General features: G+C 35.6%; 3 protein-coding genes across 5 annotated transcripts; all 3 read left to right on the forward strand.

Moving 5' to 3' along the window:
* The first annotated feature begins 1,727 nt into the window (after positions 1-1,727).
* On the forward strand, positions 1,728-6,536 carry LOC104901774 (protein FLX-like 4). 3 transcript variants are annotated; one of them, XM_010689384.4, is made up of 4 exons: positions 1,728-1,876; positions 3,319-3,905; positions 5,723-5,862; positions 5,985-6,536. In XM_010689384.4, the coding sequence occupies exons 2-4, from the start codon at positions 3,406-3,408 to the stop codon at positions 6,197-6,199; spliced, it is 855 nt and encodes a 284-aa protein (XP_010687686.2). In that variant the 5' UTR covers positions 1,728-1,876; positions 3,319-3,405; the 3' UTR covers positions 6,200-6,536. The 3 variants fall into 3 exon arrangements, with proteins under 3 accessions (XP_010687686.2, XP_010687687.2, XP_048490642.1); XM_010689385.4 differs by having other exon boundaries at positions 1,764-1,876; positions 3,327-3,905; XM_048634685.2 differs by lacking the exon at positions 1,728-1,876 and adding an exon at positions 1,892-2,287.
* A 2,038-nt stretch (positions 6,537-8,574) lies between these two features.
* Positions 8,575-15,111, forward strand: LOC104901775 (cyclin-dependent kinase C-2). The gene is made up of 13 exons (XM_010689387.4): positions 8,575-8,597; positions 8,635-8,844; positions 10,505-10,586; positions 10,701-10,791; positions 10,914-10,943; positions 11,077-11,186; positions 11,276-11,348; positions 11,433-11,553; positions 11,680-11,797; positions 12,864-13,003; positions 13,103-13,160; positions 13,933-14,003; positions 14,116-15,111. Exons 2-13 carry the CDS (start codon positions 8,735-8,737, stop codon positions 14,642-14,644), a joined length of 1,533 nt encoding a protein of 510 aa, XP_010687689.2. The 5' UTR covers positions 8,575-8,597; positions 8,635-8,734; the 3' UTR covers positions 14,645-15,111.
* A 1,933-nt stretch (positions 15,112-17,044) lies between these two features.
* Positions 17,045-23,395, forward strand: LOC104901776 (cytochrome c oxidase subunit 6b-2). The gene is made up of 4 exons (XM_010689389.4): positions 17,045-17,204; positions 21,582-21,670; positions 21,799-21,880; positions 23,014-23,395. The coding sequence occupies exons 1-4, from the start codon at positions 17,196-17,198 to the stop codon at positions 23,065-23,067; spliced, it is 234 nt and encodes a 77-aa protein (XP_010687691.1). The 5' UTR covers positions 17,045-17,195; the 3' UTR covers positions 23,068-23,395.

The raw sequence follows: 23,395 nt of genomic DNA on the forward strand, positions 1-23,395 counted from the left end.
TGAAAGTCCACATGTTCGATCCTTCTTCAAAAATGAAAAAAATTACAATCATGAAAGAGTAGTACAAAACATAAATAAATGATGTATCGTATACTTAAAAATAAAATTATATACCTACTATAATGCTATCTTTTTGTTATAAATATTTTATGATATGATCAAAAACTTATACGACATTATTGACAACCTTTTGTATTAATCATCTTCTCTAACTTTTGTACATTATGACCAATAGGGAAAAAAAAATAAAAAATTATGAGAAATACCAAAAAAACATAATTAGCACAACAAGTTGTATATATCAGTCTTAATCACCTAAGAATTTGCCGTTTTGTGATCAGTATTATGCAATGTTTTAAAAAGTTAACAAATTTAAGGCTTACCATAAAATTAACCATATAACTGATTGTAAAAGGCAACTTATATGCATAGCTTTAGTAGGCGATACATTGACGAAAAGTGACAAATAGAGTGAGGCGTTAGAGAATGACATCTAGGTTAATTTTTCTAGGTTTATATATAGATATAGATATAGATAGAGATAGAGCTCCTAAACAAAAAAAAGATAGATATTCAGAGGAGAGCATTCATGGTACACCCAGGTATTTTTGTAATAAACTACAACTTTAGGAGCACGTTTGTAATTCCGCGACTCTCTCTCCTTTTCCTCCTCCGCATGCTTTCATTGTCATTTTTCACGGCGATGCTGTCAGGCCTGCCGCTGCTCATTTCCGGCGGGGTGTGCGACGACGGCGGTGACCGTTCAAGTCTTCGTCATTTTTGTTGTCGTCGTTGTTTCAGAGCTCATTTCTCTCAATTCTTTCTCTCTCTTCTTTCTCGCCGGAAACATATAAATCAAAACTTCCACGATCTGAAATTTGCGAGATGATGATGATGAGGCGACTGAAATTCCACAATCTGAAAGTCGACAGATCAGAAATTCGCAAAACAAAAAGAAACGAGTTGAAATTCGTTAATTTGTTCAAATTCTCATTGTTGCTCATTTGTTCTGTTCTTGTTTTTTTGCTCATTGTTGTTCATTTGTTCAATTGATCTGTTGTTGTTGTTGTTCTGTTGTTGTTGTTATTCTCTTGTTGTTGTTGTTGTTCTGTTGTTGTTGTTTCAATAGTTCTCTCTCACCTCCTTCCTTCCAAACACAACAATGGAGATCTAAAATTCGCGAAAAAAAAGAAATTTCCAGATCTGAAATTGAGGAAGAAGATGATGAGCAAATGATAAAGTTTGGGTAAAAGTGTGCTCATTTTCTTAAATGAGTAGAATTGCTTGTTCATTTTGCTCATTTTACTCATTTGCTCATTTATTCATTTGCTCATTTGCTGATTTTGCTCATTTGCTGAAAATAGCGTTGGGTGTACCATAGGTCTACTATAAAGATTCTCATATTCAGAGTCATAACAAATTTTCGATATACTATAAATTATTATAAACTCGTGAATTCAATTTTTTTTAAAAAAAAATCTTTTAGAGTCAACATTTTCGAGTGTTTTGCATCAAAAGAAAAATCTTAAACTACTTCCTCCGTTTCTTTTTACTCTCTACACTTCTACTTGTTACACTTCTTATATATGGATGTTTCATATTACTTGCTAGTTGCTACACTTCTTTTTTGGGCAATAAACTCTCTCTATCTCTCACCTTGCACATGGGTCCCTTTTCTTTTTACTCTCTACCTCTCTCTTCTCCCAAAATTGCCCAGGAGTCCGTGAAATAAGAAGTGTAGCGAGTAAAAAGAAACGGAGGAACTACATAGGTACAGGCGTAGAGTAACACTCCAAAAGACGCATATTCAATTCCTTTAGAACCTCTCATACGCAAATTCGTCACTCATACCTTAATTCCAAAGCTCGAATTACAGGTTGTCGTTTTGTTCCTTAGATGAATCTACTTGTTTTGTTGCGGATTTTGATGTGGAATTGCGATTTTTAAGATCTACTTGATGTGATAATTCATGCGATTGGTTTTATGTAGTTGTTATTGTTTGTTTCATGAATTCAACTTATTTTTTCTTTATCTCATATATGTTATTTCATGTTTTTAGGGATAATTTACATGTTATAAACTTATGATTCGAATGAATTTCTGGTATAACTTGTTAATTCATGTTTGTTTGTTTCATGGAACTAAATGATAAGAAAATTTATGTTACAATTTGTAGATACGCATATTTGTGTTCACTTGTTCTTGTTTAATTTCATCATGTCAATTTTTCAATCAGGGATGAATGACCTGTCATCCCCGGTAGTGGTTATTATAGCTTATGATCTTGGTAAGTAATTTTCTTCATGTATGAGGATATTAGATTGTCTAGCTAGTAGAAATATTGTTGAAAAATCCATTTATCAATCTTTTGTTTTCTTTTGCATTGCACTTAAAAAGAAGATTCAGGCAACGGAATCGTGTCGAAGAGTAGACAAACCCTTTGGGCTCCATAGTTTTGGATCTTGATTGTTTCTATCTTGGGCTAATTGACTGTCAATTTTTTCTATATAAAGTAGCACCAAGATTGGAGAGATAACTCTCCTTTTTCCATCTCTAGGTTATGGTTGTGTATTAAAAAAGTTTGAACAAGCAAATGCAATCATTATAATTTTAGCTGAGAATCATTGATGAAATTGAAACTTGAAAGAAACTATCTTGATGATGGCTGATTGTTTGTTATTTAGTTGGAAACATTAGACAAATGCATGGGCCTTTTATTCATAGGTCTAAAGTACATTGAAACATGATATGAGCTTTTCTATCTTGGTTGCCTCTTTAGAATTTTAGCTTAAGTTTGATAAAAGAAGAACTAGAAACTGACAATCCTTTTTCCTTTGCATGAACTGAATTATCTGTTGATGGGTTTCTGTTAATGTACTTATAGTCGCTTTATCAATTCGAATAGATGACTATAACAGTAGTTTTAAGGTGGTAAGTTTCTATTGTCCTGCTTAGGACTTAAATTATATGAAAAGATGTGTTGTAAATTGGAGTTACACAGTGACAACGGACAACAATCCTTTTTGTATTAGTTTTCAGCTACTCAGCTTCTTCTTGAATTCTGATGTTTATACTCGTGATTGGGCTTGAAGTTGGACCTTCTAGTGTTTCACCTGAATGCACTCAACCCTTGTTGTCCTAGCTACATGTTCTGAATATCTTGTTCTGTCTAAAGCAGAAGGTTTATCTCACATTTCATTAAGTACGGAACTGTGCAGATTTTGTATATATTTTATGGTTGTGTTTTGCTGACAGAGATTTAATTTTCAAGCTTAATGAATTCTGTCTTGTATTGATGAATTTTCTTGTTGCTGGTAGCACTGAAGGCAGAAGCACCACTTGGCTGTGCAATACTACTTATCATAAATCATAACCTTGCTATAGCCTGAGCCGATTACTTGGAGAATGTCAGGAAGAGGTCATCCCATAGCACCTGGAATGATTCGGCATGGCCGACCCCCTGGAATTGGTGCTCCTGCTGGTCAACACCTTCTAGATCCTGATGTAGGTGCACAGGTTAGAAAAATAGATCATCTTGTAATGGAAAATCGGAGACTGGCGGCATCAATAGCAGCTATGAGACAGGATCGTGCCATGGCTGTTGAGAAAATACATAGACTCAGGGAACACATTCGAAGCATTGAGACAGAAAGTGATATTCAAATTCGGGTTTTACTTGATAAACTTTCAAATATGGAGCTGGGCCTTAAAGCTGGAGAGAGTGTGAAGAAGGACTTGCAGCAGGCACACCAGGAGGTACAAAGCTTAATAGGGGCTAGACAAGAGCTGACATTAAAGATTCAGCTACTTAGTCAGGAGCTTGAGAAGTGGCATTCTGACATCAAGAGGATTCCTGATATGCTCTCAGAATTAGACAGTATGAAGCTGGAGCACCAACGTCTACGGTGAGTGTCTAGTCTGTTTGTGGCTTAATATTGAAGAGAAGTTATAATTTTCTTGTCTATTATGTATTGGTAATATAGTAAATCAGAAAGTAGCATGTTCATCAAAAGATTTATATAACTGTATGTGATTAAGTTGAGCAAGTGATGGCACCAAATAGCTGGCATCTGGTGAATGTCATGAAAAGTATAAGACATGACTTCTCTACTGGTCTTGCTGCCTGGTATCGATTATGCTGACTAAAGTAAACTACTTTTCTCTTTACCTGCGTGCTGTCACTGTTCTTTTCACCTCCTTATTCTAGCATAGTTTCCCAAATGTTTAGTTTGATGGTTAAAACTGGAACATTGTGGAGATTTCATGCCTACAGATGAAAGTTCTATAGCTTTGACTTAGCTTAGAGCGAGTGAATTGAGATATTACACCACTGTGTAGTTCAGTGAGGTCTCAGCTGAGGTAAATGGTTCATAGCATACTCTACATTATGTTGCTTTGACTGTTCTTTTTATCTTGTACTAGTCTTGTATGCACGCAAGGTGTGCGAAAACAAATAAAAGGTCATAATAATATATACGAAAAATTGTTCATAAAGTTCATTGTATATTTTTCTTCTGTTTTTTGAAAACCAATAAATCAAGGATGATGTAAATATTTCGTTAATTGAGGGTATAATGGTAAAAGATAGTGAATTCGTATTTTGTTACTTAAGTGTATAAAAGTGTTTACCATTTTTGGTGTCCCCCTCCTCTTCCCTTATATAATAGAGATACTCGTGTTGGACACTCACTCTATAACAAGGGCATGTAATTTCTTACCTTGAAACACATACTTCTAATTTTTAAAGTGTAAAAACAAGGTTCCAGACAAGAAATTTACACAATACATTCTCGTAAATGTTCCTGAGGTTGGAGGTATACAAGAACTAGCAAACGAGTCAACCTCAAATATACTTCTATGTAATTGTTTGTTACATGAAAGGCATATGAGATGAGTCTTCTAAATCAGGAATATCTTCATAAATGTCATGCCTCCCGACCCATGTCCTATCTTAGGGTACCATCTCCGTCTCTGAAATTCTGGGCCCTAACATAACATGTATATCACGTAGATAGTGAATTCGTATTTTGTTACTTAAGTGTATAAAAGTGTTTACCATTTTTGGTGTCCCCCTCCTCTTCCCTTATATAATAGAGATACTCGTGTTGGACACTCACTCTATAACAAGGGCATGTAATTTCTTACCTTGAAACACATACTTCTAATTTTTAAAGTGTAAAAACAAGGTTCCAGACAAGAAATTTACACAATACATTCTCGTAAATGTTCCTGAGGTTGGAGGTATACAAGAACTAGCAAACGAGTCAACCTCAAATATACTTCTATGTAATTGTTTGTTACATGAAAGGCATATGAGATGAGTCTTCTAAATCAGGAATATCTTCATAAATGTCATGCCTCCCGACCCATGTCCTATCTTAGGGTACCATCTCCGTCTCTGAAATTCTGGGCCCTAACATAACATGTATATCACGTAGATAAGTATCCATACCCAACAATCATACCTGTTTCTCAGTAATGTAGGATCTACTAGATGAGGCGTGGTGACGCCTTGAGAGTTCAATTATGCAACTTCTGGTTTCTGCTTGATCTTCATTATTCTGGAAGCTACTTTATCTTGCCGACTTCATCACTTATCTCATCACCATATCCTCTTTAAATAAATCTCCTGGATTGCATTGCAATTGTCATGACACCTTTTGATCGTGTTTTTACACCGACATCAAAATTGATTCTTATTGTAGTGAATTTATTTGTCTAGTTCTGCCTTTGAGCATGAAAAGAGCATGAACGTGGATCTAGTGGAACATATGGAGAAGATGGAGAAAAACTTAGTCAGCATGGAAAGGGAAGCAAAAATCCTACGAGCAGAAGTACCATATATGGAGAAGAGAGACCAAGGTTATTTTTCTTGACTATTAATTTTTAAAGGAAAAAAATGTAATTTCTTGGTGGGAAATGTTTGAATTTGCTGATGGTTCTCTCTCTTATGTGTCTGTGACTGTGACTCTGTGTAATGCCAGCTCCCTATGGTGGTGAATACCCAAATCGAGAAATCGAGCACCCTTCTCTATACCACAACAATGAGTCATATTATGGCATTGGCACATACAGAAGAGAAGCAATGGAAGGAACAGCCACTCATAGCAATAGTAACGGTCCATCTCCTGCAGTTGGCGCCACTCATAGTCCCCGGGTTTTGGGTGACACAGGCTTAGGCTCTTATAGGATCTTATGATCCAAATTTGTACGAAAGTAGAGAGAATGAAGCAGTGAAAATGAAACTTTTCACATGATTTGGGTTGCTTTATCCAGATCTAATGACTAGTGCTTGCTGCAAAGTCATTTCTTAATTACAGGAAAAATAGCATGTTTAGCAAAATTAGATGAAGTGGCATTTATTAGATTTTGCAATTGTTTTCAGTTGCTAATTTGTTATCGTAGTTTTTTTTAGGTATTAGCTCTTAGATGCATAAGTTAAAAGTCCATATAGATTAGTTTCTAGACAATTGGTGTTCATAATACTGAGTGTTGAATTAGCAGAATCATCAACAACGTTAAAAGGTTTTATCTCCCGCAGTTGTCTCCGTATATGCTATGCACTCATGGACCATGGTGTATGCTAATTGAGGAACATATGGGAGCTCAAAGAGCTACTACCTTCCACTTACATGGTTGGATGTTCAAATCTTTTTCACCACAACTTAATTAATATTGGGGCACACCATGTGGTGATTTCTACTTCTAGATAATCTTGTTCGAGTGACTAGAGTTTCTTCGTGAGTTGGGATTTTCTTTTTCTTTCTTGCTTCACAAGGGCTCTAGTAATTTTCCTATCAGAAACTAAATAAATATGTGCCTATGCAAACTTAATTTCTTTAGATTTGTCCTGATATCGTCTAAGCTAATTTGTTGCTCATGAATTCTTTTAAATTTATCATAATCACGATTTTACATACCCTTTTCGGTACATCTTTTGGTGGGCATTTCACATGTCTGAATTGACGTACTTGAATTGGTCTTATTCTTTTTTTTTTCAATATCCACAACTCCAATCTTACAAATATATCATTCTGACTTGTATCATTCAAGGTATTTTCAAAATTCCATCTTAATATATGTCCTTTTAGTATCCTTATCTTTTTATTATAATCATATTGAAATTCCAAACAATTTGACTCAAAAGCGTACCTTTTCAAACAAGAGCCACTTCAGACCCCTCATTCTTCTATAAAATACCCTAACCTAAAAATGAATTTTGCGAATTTGAATATCAAATCCCATGCAAACATAGAGTGAGTTTCAAAATTTACCAACACAGAACAATTGTTGACCTGCATCAAAACAAGTGGGAAAAACTTAAATGGTAAACTTCAATACTTTTTTGTTGATAAAGGAGAGTAACCTCGCATTCAACGTCGTACTTTTTTCCCATTTTCACTCCTTACCAGTTACCATGCATACATACCCTCTTATTGGACCAATCGTAAACAATAAAATATCACATAGTATTTATTAATAAATTAGTTTTTATCCTTAGACTGTATCCCAAGCAATTATAACATTTACTAGAGTTTGTCTTGTAAGAGACCGCCTACTTTTAAATTAAAATTAGGCAGTGGTAAGCTCAATATTTGAAAGAGAATTAGCTTAATAGTGACTAGGTTAATTTCTTTTGATAACTAGTTTCATCGATTTAGTGATTCGGTCTATTTTTATATTAAAATTAGACCGTTTCTTTTAAGAATTTTTGCATTTACTAATACTTTACTTTAAAGTGAATAACATCATATGTGACTTGGTTTAGTGACTATAGTTTGGTATATAAGACTTAAGGCATGTTCTTTTCGGCATAAAACAACTAAATTGAATTGAACTGAACTGAATAGTGATATGTGAGAATAAAAGTATTGTCCAGAGCTGAACTGAGCTAAACTGAACTAAATTGAACTTAACAGAACTGAATTGAAAATAAGCTGGGGAGAACAGACCCTTAAAGTCACATCTTTATATCTTATATGCCTTTTAATATATTAGTATAATTAGATAGATTGGATACCATCAAATTTTATTAACAATGCCTAACGTATAAATATCCCCTTTAAAAAAACATATAGATATACAATCGGTAATCACTAGGGGTGTTCATTTCGTATAATCCGACCCGATCCGAAATCTCAAATATTTGAAAACTAAAAACATCGGATGGAATTTCGAATATCCGAAAACTAAAAAAAAGAATGAATTTTTCAAAGGAAATGTTCATAAAATAGTTTTTAAATCGGATATTTCGGATATCCGACCTTGAAAACGGACATTTTCTGATATTTCGGATCGGATATTATAGAGTGAAAATTTCCGACCGCTATCCTATCTGAAAACTTGCGAATATTCGATCCGAAATATACGTAAACTACGAATCAAACATCCCAAAAACCGATTTGAATTACCTCAATCACGGATTGAATCGACCCGATCGGATATTTATAATAATCACATGCTAATTTACATTAAACATAAGGAAGGCCGGATTCCACATAATTTTAGTCTTCCAAGGTAACCTTGGATAATTTCAAAAACCATAAAAAAAGGGCAAACAATAAGGAAAAAGAGGGCAAAGGTATTTATACAAGAAATTCATCTTTTCTTCTAGCTTCTCTATTTGGTCACTCTTTCATTCCCAAAATTTTCATCTGTATAATAAGAAAAACCCTAATTTCCGTCTTTCTCTTTCATCTCCTCCTTCATTAGAGAGGCAATTCTTCTGCGAATCATGGCGGTCGCAGCTCCAGGACAACTCAACCTACATGAATCACCATTATGGGGTTCTAGAAGCGTCGATTGTTTCCATAAATTGGAACAAATTGGAGAAGGAACTTATGGGTAATTTCTTTTTTCCGCCTTTTTCTAATTCAAATTTATGTTTTGGTTTGTGTTTGTTAATTGGTGGATTTTGCAATTGCTTAATTTTGATTTTCTGCCGTATAATTGAGTAGCTTTCTTATAGTGTGCATTGTATAATTCGAATTGAAATTGTGGCAGATAAACGATTTAATTCGTGTTTTACTTGTAAAATAACATTCAAGGTGCGATATTTATGTTATTATATTGTTTTGATTTCCTAATTTTGAATTTCTGCCCTTATTATATAAGTGCTATATACAGCCAAAAAAAAGCACAGAAATTTTTATGTGTTGTTTAACGGCTATTGTAATTTATATACTAGTGAGAGTCTGGTTGGTTAATCTGCCAACTGATAGCTGGTGGGCTATAAGCCTATAACTCCAAGATGGGTTTTTTTAGAAAATTGATGTGCCCATATTAATTTAGGTGAAATTGTAATGGATTCTCATACTCAAGTGAAACTTCCACTTGACTTATGCCTAACAAAAGAGAAGGGAAGGATGGACGATTGCTAGAGCATTATGCTGGAAGGATAAAGTAGAAGAAGACTTGAGGAGAAAGTAGATGAAAGCTATGAACTATGAAGCACGGAAATTTATGGGACCTAAGATCTTCCCATCTCCAAAATGTATTTCTTCTCGGAAGCCTCAATTGTTTCCGTATTAATCAAGCATGAAATTGTCTGGAACATGATCTTTCCAGTTTCCCAAGCATCTTCATTTTCAAAACCTTGCCATCTAAGGGAACTGAGCTGAAAAGTTAGATTTAAGGAAAGTATAATGTATTGTATGAAGAAACCATATATTAGAGGGATCAGGCAAAGAGTGGGGTCATTCAGATTGTATGTCTCTTCTTGTCTAAAGGAGTATCAGGATGAAATTAAAACTCATCCCGTTCCATTACATAACGGCAGTTCTGTTATGAGTTTGGGAGTTGTCATTCCGAGAAATCTCGTTCTAGAATGCTGCAACAAAGATCACGTCCTCGTCGTGTCTTTCGTTTGAATCGCCGCGTTAAATCGTTCTTTTTTCGTTGTTTTATATGACATAATCGACGAAAGAAAAAGCACAAGAAGTAAGGAAAACAACATGCACACTCTTAAGAATGGAGAATAAATTATTGGAAGAACTTAAGTTTGGATGTATATGAGCTGTTTCATAAATAATGATGAAGACATACTTTTTAGACTATAAATTTGCAAATATGATAAATCCCTTGTATGTGAATTTTTTGAGAAAATTCACGCGGCGTTAGCTGCAATTTGTCCCGCACATACGATACAAGCCGCTTCCGCAATAACGCATCCATTACCGCGATCGCGACCGCATCAGCGATTTTTTTTTATGAGTATCTCAGTTACTGAAGCAGTGTGAATTATAGCAATTGGTCTGTAATCCTAAAATTCCCCACAAATTTCTGATGGTTTTAGTCTGGCAATTGAAATTTTCTTGGTACTTTTCATGCTTGTATGAATCAGTGGCCTGCATTTTACTCACTATACGAATTATGTGGTCCTTATCCTGAGCGAAATTCCTGTTGACTTGAAATGATATTTGTTAAATTGCTCTCTCATTATGTAATTATGTTACATACAATGGCAGAATGATCTGATAATGTTTTCTCTGCCCCCTAACCACAGGCAAGTTTTCATGGCTAGAGAAATTGAAACTGGAGAAATTGTTGCTTTGAAAAAAATAAGAATGGACAATGAAAAAGAAGGGGTATGCATTGAGGAAGCAAGCTATTTCTGTTAATTTCCTTTAGTGAACTTGGTAGTTATACAGTGCTCAAAATTTACTCACATATTGTGTAATGAAATATGGCTTCTGCTTCAGTTTCCAATAACTGCCATCCGTGAAATCAAGATTTTGAAGAAGCTGCACCATGAAAATGTGATCAAACTAAAGGAGATTGTAACTTCTCCTGGTAATATGCCCTGCTTTTTTTTTCCTGTCATTAACACTACTGTCTTCCTCGAAATTTTGCTGTTCATTTTTATGCATGTGTGGCATGGTATACTGATTCATTAACTGCATGCCCCTTTACAGGCCCTGAAAAGGACGAGCAAGGGAGGCCAGGTTATTAACTAGATCTTCGTTTTGTGTTTCTCATTTGATATCTTCTGTGTAAACAGTGTGTTTATAATCTTTTGTTTTCGTTATTGTTTTTCTAATTGATTGAAACTATGCAATCTTCAAATGCTTGCTGCAGATGGCAATAAATATAAAGGTGGCATTTACATGGTCTTTGAGTATATGGATCACGATTTAACTGGTCTTGCTGATCGTCCTGGTATGAGATTTTCAGTTCCACAGATCAAGGTACTGTAACAAATGCCATAATCTTTCTGAATTTCTTAATGAGGGAAGTCCTGAGTTGAGTTATAACTTATAAATTTTTGTGGATGCAGTGCTACATGAGACAGCTCTTGACAGGACTTCACTATTGTCACGTAAACCAAGTACTACATCGTGATATCAAAGGTCTCATTGTACCAGATCTTTGTTTTAGGATCATTTACTAAGTTAAGAATTTGGACCTGATAATGTTGCATGTTTATGCTGTAGGTTCAAATCTTCTCATAGACAACGAGGGTATGCTAAAGCTTGCAGATTTTGGCCTTGCCCGCTCTTTTTCAAATGATCATAATGGGAATCTAACCAATCGTGTTATTACCTTGTGGTATAGGTGTGTGGTTGATTTGAAGGATGACCATATGGGTTATCTATATCCTCCATCGTATTTTTTGAGTCTCGTTTACATTTCTATTGGAATTTTTTCTTGGTAATTTCTGATTCATTATTGTTGAAGCAGACCTCCAGAATTGTTGCTTGGTAGCACAAAGTATGGTCCTGCTGTTGATATGTGGTCAGTTGGATGTATTTTTGCGGAGCTGCTCCACGGGAAACCAGTATTTCCTGGCAAAGATGAGGTAAAAGAAAGAAATGAGGAACAGGAGGCAGGCCTAAGTCTTGCTTACCTCTCTGTGGATTCTTTTTTTTTGGGGGGGGGGGTGGTAGTGGTGGAAAATGAGATAATCAATAGCTTTGCCTGCCAAACAGACTTAGATATACTTTGTGGCTTTATAATAATGATGTTTTTATGTTTTGCTCCGTGCTTAATGTACACGAATCATCTACATTGGCCACCACCATTTCGTACCTTTGACTGTAAATCTATGTAAACATATTAAAGAGACTCCGTCATCATGTATTACTCTGCAACTCTTTTATCTTTTTTTGTAGTCTTACTTTGGCTCTTGTTGTGACTTGTGAGAACATGCACTTCAGCAGAAATTTGAGCATATATTTTGTCAATATTTAAGATTGGCTGTTGACTTTGTGCCTGGTCTATTAGAATTGAAGGCATTTGTTGAGGCTTGTGTCACTTATGTTGGTTGATTTTGCTAATGCATGTCAAAATCTTGAAAAAGAGCAAATCTCACTAGTCAATTCAGAGTTACTGGAATGTGTTATACTGTTATTCATTGTTGTGTTAGAGAATCTATTCTTCTTGTGACTTGTGAGTGTGTAAGCTTCCTTTTTTTTTTTTCAAATATAAATATTAGGCTTCCTATCTTTGATCTGAGAACCAATACACTGCTTGTAAATTATGTGTTAATTTTCCATTGTTCTCATATTGATCCTTAACTTTTATCAGGTCTTGAACCCAAGGCTGTTTGCTCCTAACTCACCACTTCTGTGCAGAATTAAGTAGATGAATTTTGTAACCTTGAGGCATAGGTGGTTGGTTGTCTTGCTGGGTCAGTAGTGGCCTATCATATTGACTTCAGGACAGAATCTAGCACGAGTACCTTGCTGCATTTTATCTTATTCTAAGCAGTGATTCATGTCATTCTACTATTTGATGCCTTCGGTTCTTAACTGCACTGTTGACTGAGATATTTGGCGAGCTGTGTTTGCCTACTGGCTAGAACCTTGTTCATTCTGAGCAATCTGATGCTTGGTTTGATCTGTTTGTATATTCCAATATTGTAGCCTGAGCAAATAAATAAGATCTTTGAGCTTTGTGGAGCTCCAGATGAGGTCAACTGGCCAGGGGTTACAAAACTCCCTTGGTATCCCAATTTCAAGCCAAACAGGCCAATGAAGAGACGCCTACGGGAGTATTTTAGACAGTAAGCTGAATATTTTTTTCTCCGTTCTTAATGCCATAAAAGCCACGAAGCATGTGTTAATTTTTTTGCCTTCTCCTCCAATTTTTTTTCACGTGGCAGCTTTGATCGCCATGCCTTGGAGTTGCTGGAGAGGATGCTGACGCTTGATCCGGCACAGGTATCAAGTGGCAGACTACCTATCTTTTAAATCTTATTATCCGTTGCTTGGAATACTGATAATCAAATTGCTTAAGAAGGAAATAATCAACTAACCCTTTGTGTTCTGCTGATCAGATGGAGATTTTTGTATCATACTCCTACAATCCCATATGATAATTTCTATTTTTTAATTAGTGTGAAGATTAAGAAAATTCGTGAAATTCAGAATTTGAAAAAAATATGAAGTGAGTAGGAACATAAAGTGTTGGATGGGAAAAAGAAAAAGTGTCGATGAGATCGTGAGAGGAATAGAAAAATGGTATCCCCTCTGTCTCAAATTATATGGCAATTGGAAAAAAAGAAGAAGAAGAAGTGGATAGAGAAAGAGAAGGTAGTAACAGAAAGTATTGGATTGAAAAAAGAAGAAGGGTTGATGAGATCAAGAGAGTAGAATGATATCCTCTCATTTTCAAATTATATGGCAATTTAGCCAATAGAATTTGTTTCTTAGTATAGGTATCAGCAATAAAAATGCTGCATCAACGTAGGATTAGAGGTTATGATGTATTTTGTATTCAATATATGAAATGGAGGAGTATTGGGGGTTTAGGGCATCCTGAAAAGAAAGTGGGAAGGCCTATATGGGATGGAGAGTATTAGTGAAAAAAAACGGTTGTCATGTGATTTGCAGTATGCTACAGTAATTTATTAGCTTTCTTTCGTTTGATGAGCCACTAGTCTTTCTTTTGCATGTTCTTTGGTTCTCATTATTTCTCCATGATTTGTAACAGAGGATCTGTGCAAAGGATGCTCTTGACGCCGAGTACTTCTGGGCTGATCCGTTGCCTTGTGATCCTAAGAGGTTTTTATGTTCCCTCATTTTTTTTTGAATCCCATGTCACTCACATCTTACACTGACTTTTTTTAAACTAATTTGACTCTCTAAGCAAAAACTTAATTCTGTGCTAAATTAGTTTGCCCAAGTATGAAGCATCACATGAATTCCAAACAAAGAAGAAACGCCAACAACAAAGACAGCATGAAGAAGCAGCAAAACGTCAGAAGCTACAGCATCCACCACCACATACTCGTCTTCCACCCATTCAGCAATCTGGTCAAACACATGGTCAGATGCGGCCTGGTCCTAACCAAGCCATGCATGGCTCTCAATCATCAGTTCCTGCAGGGCCAGGTCATCACTATGGAAAGGCTCGAGGAGCCGCTGCTGGAGGCCCCAACAGATACTCCCAGAGTGGAAATCCCAGTGGAGGATACAATCATCCTAACCGTGCAAGTCAAGGTGGCGGAGCAGGTTATGGAAATGCCCCCTACCCACAGCAAGGACGTGGCCCGCCCTATGGTTCAAGTGGTCCACGTGGTGGTGGGGCTAGTGGTTATGGAGGGGGTGCGCCGAATTATCAGCAAGGTGGTCCTTATGGTGGTTCAGGTACTGGCCGAGGTTCTAACGTAAATCGTAATCAGCAGTATGGCTGGCAGCAATGACATTACGATTCCTATAGGAGGCTAGAAAAAGAATCATGCTCTAGTCTACCATGAGCATTGAAAAAACTGAGCACCTTATATTTCAAATGTCCTAAGGATTTGGTCATGGGGCTGAACCTGAAAATTTCAAATTAAGGCGTTAAGGTTCGATCTAACAAAAGATTTTTTCGGGTCAGAGTAGAACATTGAAGATCCAAGTTGCAATAAGTGTGGTGAGGCTCTTTGATAAGTCTATCAGTGTATTGTAGAATAAGGCAGTTTCAATGGTGGTTGTATTTAGGTACTTTATTTTACATTGATGAGTGAGCTATAGATATAAAGCTGTAAGAGTTTCTCTTTACGTGCGCGTCTGCATCAGATAAAAGCTCCCTTCCCCTTCCTTCTGCCTAGCTTCTTCAGGCTGATGTAAGATCCTAATGTTCATGTTCTATAAGATTCAAAGTTCAATATTATTCATTTACCCTTTACCCTGGAGGATTTATTTATGAACTGTAATCTTTGTATTGGCATGTGATGACTACTAACTTCGTTCCTCGCATTATCAGGTAGTTTGACCGCAGAATACATTAACTGTTGAGAGTTGTAAAACTGATGACATAAACAATTGTTTTCGTTTTGTGTGGCTTTTATGGTTTTACCAGTAAGTTTGTTTGTCAGGGAGTTCTGTTCTTGAAATACAAAATAGTATGTCTTTTTTTTTTTTTTTTTTTTTTTTTTTTTTTTTTTTTGACATCAAGAAAATGTGCATTGATTAAATAACAAAGTACAACATATAGCTAATACAACCACACGAAAACAAAAGGAAATCTAAAAGAGCTTTATGAGCTCTTACATATCCTAAAAAACATAAAGAAGCAAAGCTGATTAAGAGTCGCCAAAGAAAGATTGCGCCGCTAGTCGATGAATGCACTGGTGGAAGCAAAACTCGAATGACTAATGGATGTGATAGGAGAAGCAAATATCGATCACGATCTGGACAATGAACCAAAGGCAAGATTTGCATCTCGCCGCATGAGCAATCCCAACGAACGTCTGACGCGTGGGATTCTGGGCTCATGAACTGTGAAAGAGTCACATTCCTAAGTGACTCAGGACTCTCTCGCAAGAGTACCGTGTGTTTCTCCTTAGAATAGGAGAAACTGGGCGCGCTGAAATCCACCAGATGAAACTGGGGTGCCGCCTGCAGATTTTGATTTTTCAAGGCAAAGATCGTTAAGATCATTGCCAAGCGAAAAGGAGAGCTAAACATGATGAGCTCTCGAACACACCACCGGTTTGAGAAACCGGAAAACTGATCGTCCAACACAAAATAGTATGTCACATTTGGGAAAATACTACTGGAGTTGGAATGATCATGAATGTTTGATTACAAATTCTTCAAGACTATGAGTGTATCCTTAAGCTTGGAAATCCACACAACATGACATTTGGATTTGTAATAGTTTAAAGTGTTTTTTGTTTATTCTACTTAATTTACATTTTGTAATTTGGTTGTTTTTTGTTCTTTTGTGCCTAATTTTTGTACAAAGATTGATGATGAATTGAGTTACTCATCCGATTTATTTAGTTTATGTATGTGTATGTATGACATATGAGTTCAATAAACGGGTCAAATTAAAATTACGGGCTATAGGCTCGTTTAATAAATGGTTCAAGGTCAAGAAAAGTCGACTTATTAACTTGTTAATCAAATACGAAACCGATACAAGTTAATCTATTTGTCAATTCTATTTTTGAGTTGACCTCTTAACAAAATAACTTATAACTCATAATTCATAAATGAATTCCTCCATGTAGCACACTAGCACTTAGACCTTCTTAGCCACTCTTTATTACATAAGGTTTGTTTTGACATAAACAACTGAATTGAACAGAATTGAAATGAACTGATTGCAACTAAACTAAACTGAAATCAGATGAATTAAATTAGAACTAATAGAAATGATAATTGGAGTTGAACTGAACTAAACTAATCTGATTGCAACAGAACTGAACTGAAATGATTGCAACAAAACTGAATTGAAAGTAAGACGGAAAAAACAGACCCAAAGTACGTACAATTTTGTAACAAAAAATAGTGTTAATTTGACAAAAACGGAAAACCCATAAATATGATGGGGGGAATGTGGAGTTATATCTAGAAACGAACTCGAAACCCGCCTAACTCTCCTACCCATTTGACAATTTTATTACTTTCTTCATAACAAAAGAATTGCAAAAAATGAGTATTATTTGTTGCATTTATTTTGTTACGGAGAAAATACGAAATTTAGTTGAGCCTCTTAAACCCATTTATGACTATTGCTAATTTGCTATTTGCTATTTGCTATTTGCTACCGAATTTTGGGCTTGCGGCCCATCCAATCCTTTTTTTTTCCTTAAACAACCTCATTAAAGGTTTCTTATAGGAGTATAATACTAATTTACTATAATAGTAGTATAAATAAATATTATTCAAAATACATTTTCCATCTGTTAATAACAATCAACAAATTCTCTCTCTTTCACAATTTTCCTATCATTTTTCTCACTTCTTTTGATCTGATCGAAAATGGCAGAGGTAAAATTTCACGCTTTTTATTTAAATTCGCAATTTTAATTAGTTGTCATTATTTATTTTTACATTTTTCTTTCCGTTTTAGGTTGAATGAAATCTTTGAATTTGTAAATTTATGTTAACGTAAAATTTAGCGATTTCGTGGTTATGAAATTGGTACAATTAGTTTTTTTTTTTTCGTGTAAATTGTAGCATTTTGCGTAGTTTTTGACTGTTATGAGCGAAGTTTCAAATTTTGTGATGTTTGAAAAGAAGAAAAAATTGGTAATATTATGAGATTTTTTTACAAAATTAACCATATCTTAGAGCTTTAATTTATGTAGCAATTTAGCATTATTAAAGTTTCTTATTGATTGGCATAATTATGTATTATTTTGAGGCAAATGATGGTGATGTCTTAATGATTAACATCTAGTTACTACTATATGATGGTGTATGAAGAGGGTTTTTATGGTACAGGTTGGATTTTGGAACTTTTAGTAGTTTACTTCGAGGCTAAAGATCGGGTGTCGATACTTAGTGTAAGCTGAAACTCGCTATGTTGATGATTTCCTAGTTGTGTTGGCTTAATTGAAGTTTCCTAGAAGCAAATATTTTGTCCTGGTGTTAAGATTTGGTCTTTGGGTGTTTTCATAGAGATGAAGAATTTGAGGTGATGCCGCTAGTTGTTGTCGATGTTATATTAACTCACTACATTGAGTTCTCTTCACAATGAGCTCCAACGGATTGTACCTTAGCTGTTTGTACTTGTTTTGGTTATACTGGTATAAATTTGGATCTAGATTGAAGAAGAATAGTGTCTTGTTATTAGTTTTGGGATATCAGTATAGCAAAAACTTGTGGATAGTGGTATAAACTCTGCATGAAGGTTGAAAAGGACCTTGAAGGATAGATGGAAAATAGGAGTAAAATTTTGAGGTGGCACCATGGCAATATATTCAGGATAACTCAATTTAATTTGGGGGTTGATTCATCTTGTCCGAGTAACCTGACTAGGAGAAGGCTTTGTTTGTGAAATACCTTTATGAATAACATTGGAATAGATCTCGTAGTGGTAAGAACTAAGAAGGCTGCTCCCGCATCGATGTGTCTGATTTTCCTTTTTCTATTCTTCTTAAGAAACAAATGTGAGATAAACCTAGGAACATAACAGTTTTTTACTTATATCTTCTTGGATAAGGAGACAGTTTCTTCTTAGCTAGGGCAACACTTTTCTTGATTTTAGACTTAAGGAAGTTTTTAGCAAAACTTAAAAAGTGTTCCATGATCCTAAGGCAATGCCCGGAACTGGTTTGTGCTCCACATGCATGCATGAGGGCAGGGACACCACATGTGCCACCTTGTATGTGTGTATGTGCTGACTTAGGGAACTATGATCTTTGCTCAGGGGAAAAATATCCTTCTTAGTCTTTGAGTTCTTTGAGATTTTGGAAACTCTTTGCTAGTGTTAATCAAGCTGGTAGGAGCGATAAATTTTAAGATTTGCAAGTCTTAATCATATGTGCCTCTTAGGAATCTCCTTCATTGCGGATTTAGTGATCTTGAGAGTGGTAATTGGACTTACTTGAATTGTAGATAACAATAAGTGCTTCAAATCTCCGTTAGAGAAACTTCTGCTGACATGTTATTTATAATCCAATGAGCATCTTCTCAAAATTTATTCACTAAACTATCTTTCACTTTTTTAAAAATCAGGAAGATCCAATCTAGATGCAGTTATGCATCGTATCACCTCGAATCATATCAATGAAATCCCTTTACTGGGGTACATTAACAAATTTATTACTTTGTTCATTTCCTGCTTTCAAGTCTTCTTGTATTTATATCTTGATTAGTTATCTTTTGCTCAATATTATTGGGGAACTTTATAGCTTAGTGTTGCAATAGTCCATTCATAATTTTTCTTATTGCCTTGTCATTGGGAATATGTTGTGTGGTATATTGTGGTCATCACTACACAATCGAATCCGTATTACTTGATCTTGTTGGATGGTTTTCCTTCCTTTTTTTTTTGGGTGGGCGGGGAGGGATAAACAGAGGAAGGACTTTTTGGGATTAGTTTTGAGGTTATCGTTTGATGCAACACTAACTTCTCATTATGATTGGAGATGTCTGATGAATGTGAAGTGAGTGCTTTTGGCAATTTTTGGACGAGTCTTGACTCTTGAGGATATCTTTGGATGTTACATGGACTTCTCATTATGATTAGAGATGTCTGATGAATGTGAAGTGAGTAACGTTAGAAGTTCGCAAAGAGGCATTAACATTGATCTTTGTTTGATTTATATTCATCCCCTGTTTTCAAGGAACATCTGATACTTGAAATTGGATACAGTAGGTCAGTAGCTCTGATCTTCCTCTTAAGAAAGAAAATTTGGAAGACTTGATATTGTATGATGAACAATATTGCTGCCTTGACATTGTTTTAGTACAGAACTATGCTCTGAGTCTGAGATTAGGCCATATCACTATTTTTGTCATTATTCGGACCTTTGCACCGAAAGGCATGGAGTGCAGTTATTAGCTTGTGCGCTTGCATCCTTGCATGACAGAGATAGATAAATTTAGAAGTGAGTAGATATAATCAAGATGGCCTTGACCCATGTTACTAAGGCTTGGCAGGTGATCCTTCCTTCGAGTATCTAGCTTTCAGTTGGATGTAACTTGGTCTCATGCGCCTCTCTGTTGATTGTGACTAGTTAGACTTACACTATAACTGTCTTGTTTTTTGTTGTTGCCATGGTTGATGCTGTTCTCATGTTGTTGGAGCATTCAGATGTCATGTTGTGTCATATCCAAGAATCAGGCGTTGGCACTCTAATTTATCTGTTTCTCGACTAAGGATACTTGTTATTTAAATTAGTGGGAAGAACTTTTCTGTGGACATTTTGCTAACAGGAGAGAATTAGAACTTATTTAGAGGCCTAATTGTGTCTTTCTCTTTCCCTTTAAAAGTTTGTCGTTACATTTTTAATAGTCTGTGTCTACTGCCCTTTTCTGTAGCGGAACTCATTATAAATCCTTCAATATTTAAAATTTTAGAAAAATTTGTGAAAATCCATTTCCCAATAACCACAGTTTCGATTTTTTTTCTTTTGGCTGAACTACCTGGACGAATGTTTTAATTTAAATGCCTTTGACTGTCCAATATTTGTGAATTAAGAAAAAAAATTCTCCCTTTATTTGTAATTTCTTTTTTCTCCTAATCTCCTCCTTGTTTAATTGTTATTCTCTTTCGTCAAGATGTTATTGTGTCTGTATATCTCTCTCTTTGAGTAACGAAACTAAAACAACATCCACTTAACAACCTTCTTTTTCTCGCTCAATCTTCCTCCAGCAGGAAAATCTTAAATCCCAGCGAAACCTCATCGTGCTCCTGATTTTAATCTCAGCCTGTGATTATTGATAGAGATGCCAATTAGATATTTTCCATTGGATTCAATTCGGGTCATAAATGGGTAATGACTCATCTGGTTCCGTTTTGGATTTGTTCTAGTCGATTTTTATTTGAAGCTATTGGCAATTAGTTTATCATCATAATTTTTCAATACTAATCACATTATCATTCAGGTGGTCAAATAGGGCCATGTAGATGTGATCATGTGAGTTTGGGTCAGATGATTTGGATCAGGAAATTGGGGATATGAGTGAATATTTCCATATTTAATCATCAATGTTGGTCACATAATTTTTTCTTAAGAGGGGAGAATTTGTCGTGCTTGTGTGCATCCCAATATTCTGACGCATAACAATCAAAGCACAGGAGACAAAAAGATAGGACTCATGTGAAAATTTTCTTATAGAACATGAAGGCAAGTTGCAAGGCAATTAATCTTGAACTCCATTAGACCATTACTAACTAAAATAAACTCCATTGTTACAATTGCTATACATTAATTCCCAAATCCAACTACCTATATTCTTTTATTAGAATAAATTAGGGGTTCGGTTTGGGAGTTGATGCATAATAGTGGAAATTGTGGAGTTTCTTCTTGGGTTATGTTCTGAAGCTGCATTTAAGTGGAAGGAAGAAATTAAATCTGGGGATTATACGGTGAGAAAATAACTGTATTTCCAATTTGTATGAGGAGCAAAATAGGAAAATCGAGTACTAGTGCATTTTAGAAGGAAATTCTTAGAGGTGTTTTTTTAAAGAAACTAGAATATTGTAAAAGATGGTTCTGCTAATAGAGAATTGTAAGAGGGGATTCTTCGATAAATGAAGTATCAAAAGGGTGGTTTTCAATTGCATAGTTTTTAAGAATTTATATACTATGTGTATTTTCTTCTTCTTCTTGTAACTAAGATAACAGAATACAGATTCATCTAAGGTTCATGTATTCTGAAACTTATCTTTCACGTGTTCTTTCTGCCTTTCAGATTGAACTGAAGACTGCTCCAGCTGATTTTCGATTTCCAACAACAAATCAAACTAGACACTGTTTCACCAGATATATTGAGTTCCACAGGTAAGGTTTTTGGTGCCTCCTACGAGTTTGTATGGATGCATAAATGTTTCATGCAACATATGGTTATGGATGTAAAAATTAAATGACATTATGCCTGCCTGACATTGTGAAATTGATTTCTAAAACAGGTGCTTAGCAGCAAAGGGTGAAGAGTCTGATGCTTGTGGGAAGTTTGCCCAATACTACCGTGCCCTGTGTCCTGGTGAATGGGTAAGCCTTGTTAATTTGACTGTTTTTTCACTTGCTACTTTTCTGTTGGATTTCCTTAAATGGATCAAAGGGTATTCTTCCTTTCCCTGTGGACCTATGACCCCTTCTATCTGGAAGCATATCTTGAAGTCAACGTTGTGTTTTCTGTTGGTTTTGGGAGTCTTTTCCTTGAAAGAATTTCTTCACAGATTTTTGGATAAGAGGAAAGGGAGAGAAAGGGAGGGAGGGGAACAAATTTTCTTGTTTGGATAAGGGGTTGGGCGAAGGAAGGGGTCCATCTTCTCTCCCTCTTTAATAAACATCATCCCTCCACAGCTGGAGAGATTTGGAGGGAAAATGGGAGTTTCACCTCTCCCTCCCCTTTCTCCTCTTTCCTTCCCATTTTGCATCCAAATGAATTGAAGTATTCTTCGTGGATTATGGGCCTATCTTGCATGTTGTATTTTGGCAAAATATTGCATTTCAACAATGGAGGTCCAACGTCCATTATCCTTTTTTGTTGATATTGACCACTTGGCCTGAGATGTAGAATATTTGTGGTGACTCTGGAGCTGAATATATATTTAGCATGTTTGTCGAAGGTGGAACAATTTGAAGTTGTTGGTTCCTCAAATAGGCACTATTAAAAAACAAGGGGAAATATTTTTTGGGTAATGTAAGCGGCTGGGTGTGTGGATTGATGGATTTTGGTGGTGGGGGTTTGTTTGAATTTTTGGGTATTTTATCTTCTTTTGCTTGGGTGGGGCAACCCTTCATGGTCGGTAGTGGGTAACGACTGATAGGGGGCAAAGGAAGTATGAGAGCAGATTGGAGGAGGGCTATGAATTGTTCTAGAAGTGGCAATGATGGAGAAGCAGGAAATGGTGGTGGTGGAAATGCTCAAGCTAATGGTGATTGGACAAAACTAGTAAAAAGGTGGTTCATTAAATTGCAAAATTGGACTTAGGGATGTTTTAATTAATTTTTCATCCTGGATATTTTTTGGTTTATCATATATATAGTTTTTATTTTCTGATTTTGCCACTTCTTTTGCTTTTGGTTTCTTCTGTATAATGTTACTCATGTCTGGAAAGACATGAAACTAAGGGTTCTCTTTTGGAAATTAATGCTTCCCTTCTCAAACCTTTTGGCAGGTCGAACGCTGGAATGAGCAGAGGGAGAATGGCACCTTTCCTGGGCCTCTTTGAATGCTTTATAAGGATTGATCTTTTTGCGCAAGGAAGCTTCAACGTGCTCGCAATTTACTCGTTGAAGCGAAAGTTAAACAGTTTCGTTCCAGAACTCAGACAAATTAATAAAACTTCCATTGAATAATTCACTCTCTTTTCCTCATTGTTTTGCCTGCAAAATGTGATCATCAGGTTGATATTAAATTGCAATATTGAACTTATCTTTGTTTTCTGTTCGGAAAGTAGTATCTTTGATTGCCAATCTGGCTGATTGTGTCACTGATACTCTAGGATTGGAGTGCAACCTTAGAATTGAAATTATTTTGGAACATGGATTTCTCAGTCA

The sequence above is a fragment of the Beta vulgaris genome, chromosome 8 (assembly GCF_026745355.1).
Source record: "Beta vulgaris subsp. vulgaris cultivar EL10 chromosome 8, EL10.2, whole genome shotgun sequence".
Lineage (NCBI taxonomy): Eukaryota > Viridiplantae > Streptophyta > Magnoliopsida > Caryophyllales > Amaranthaceae > Beta > Beta vulgaris.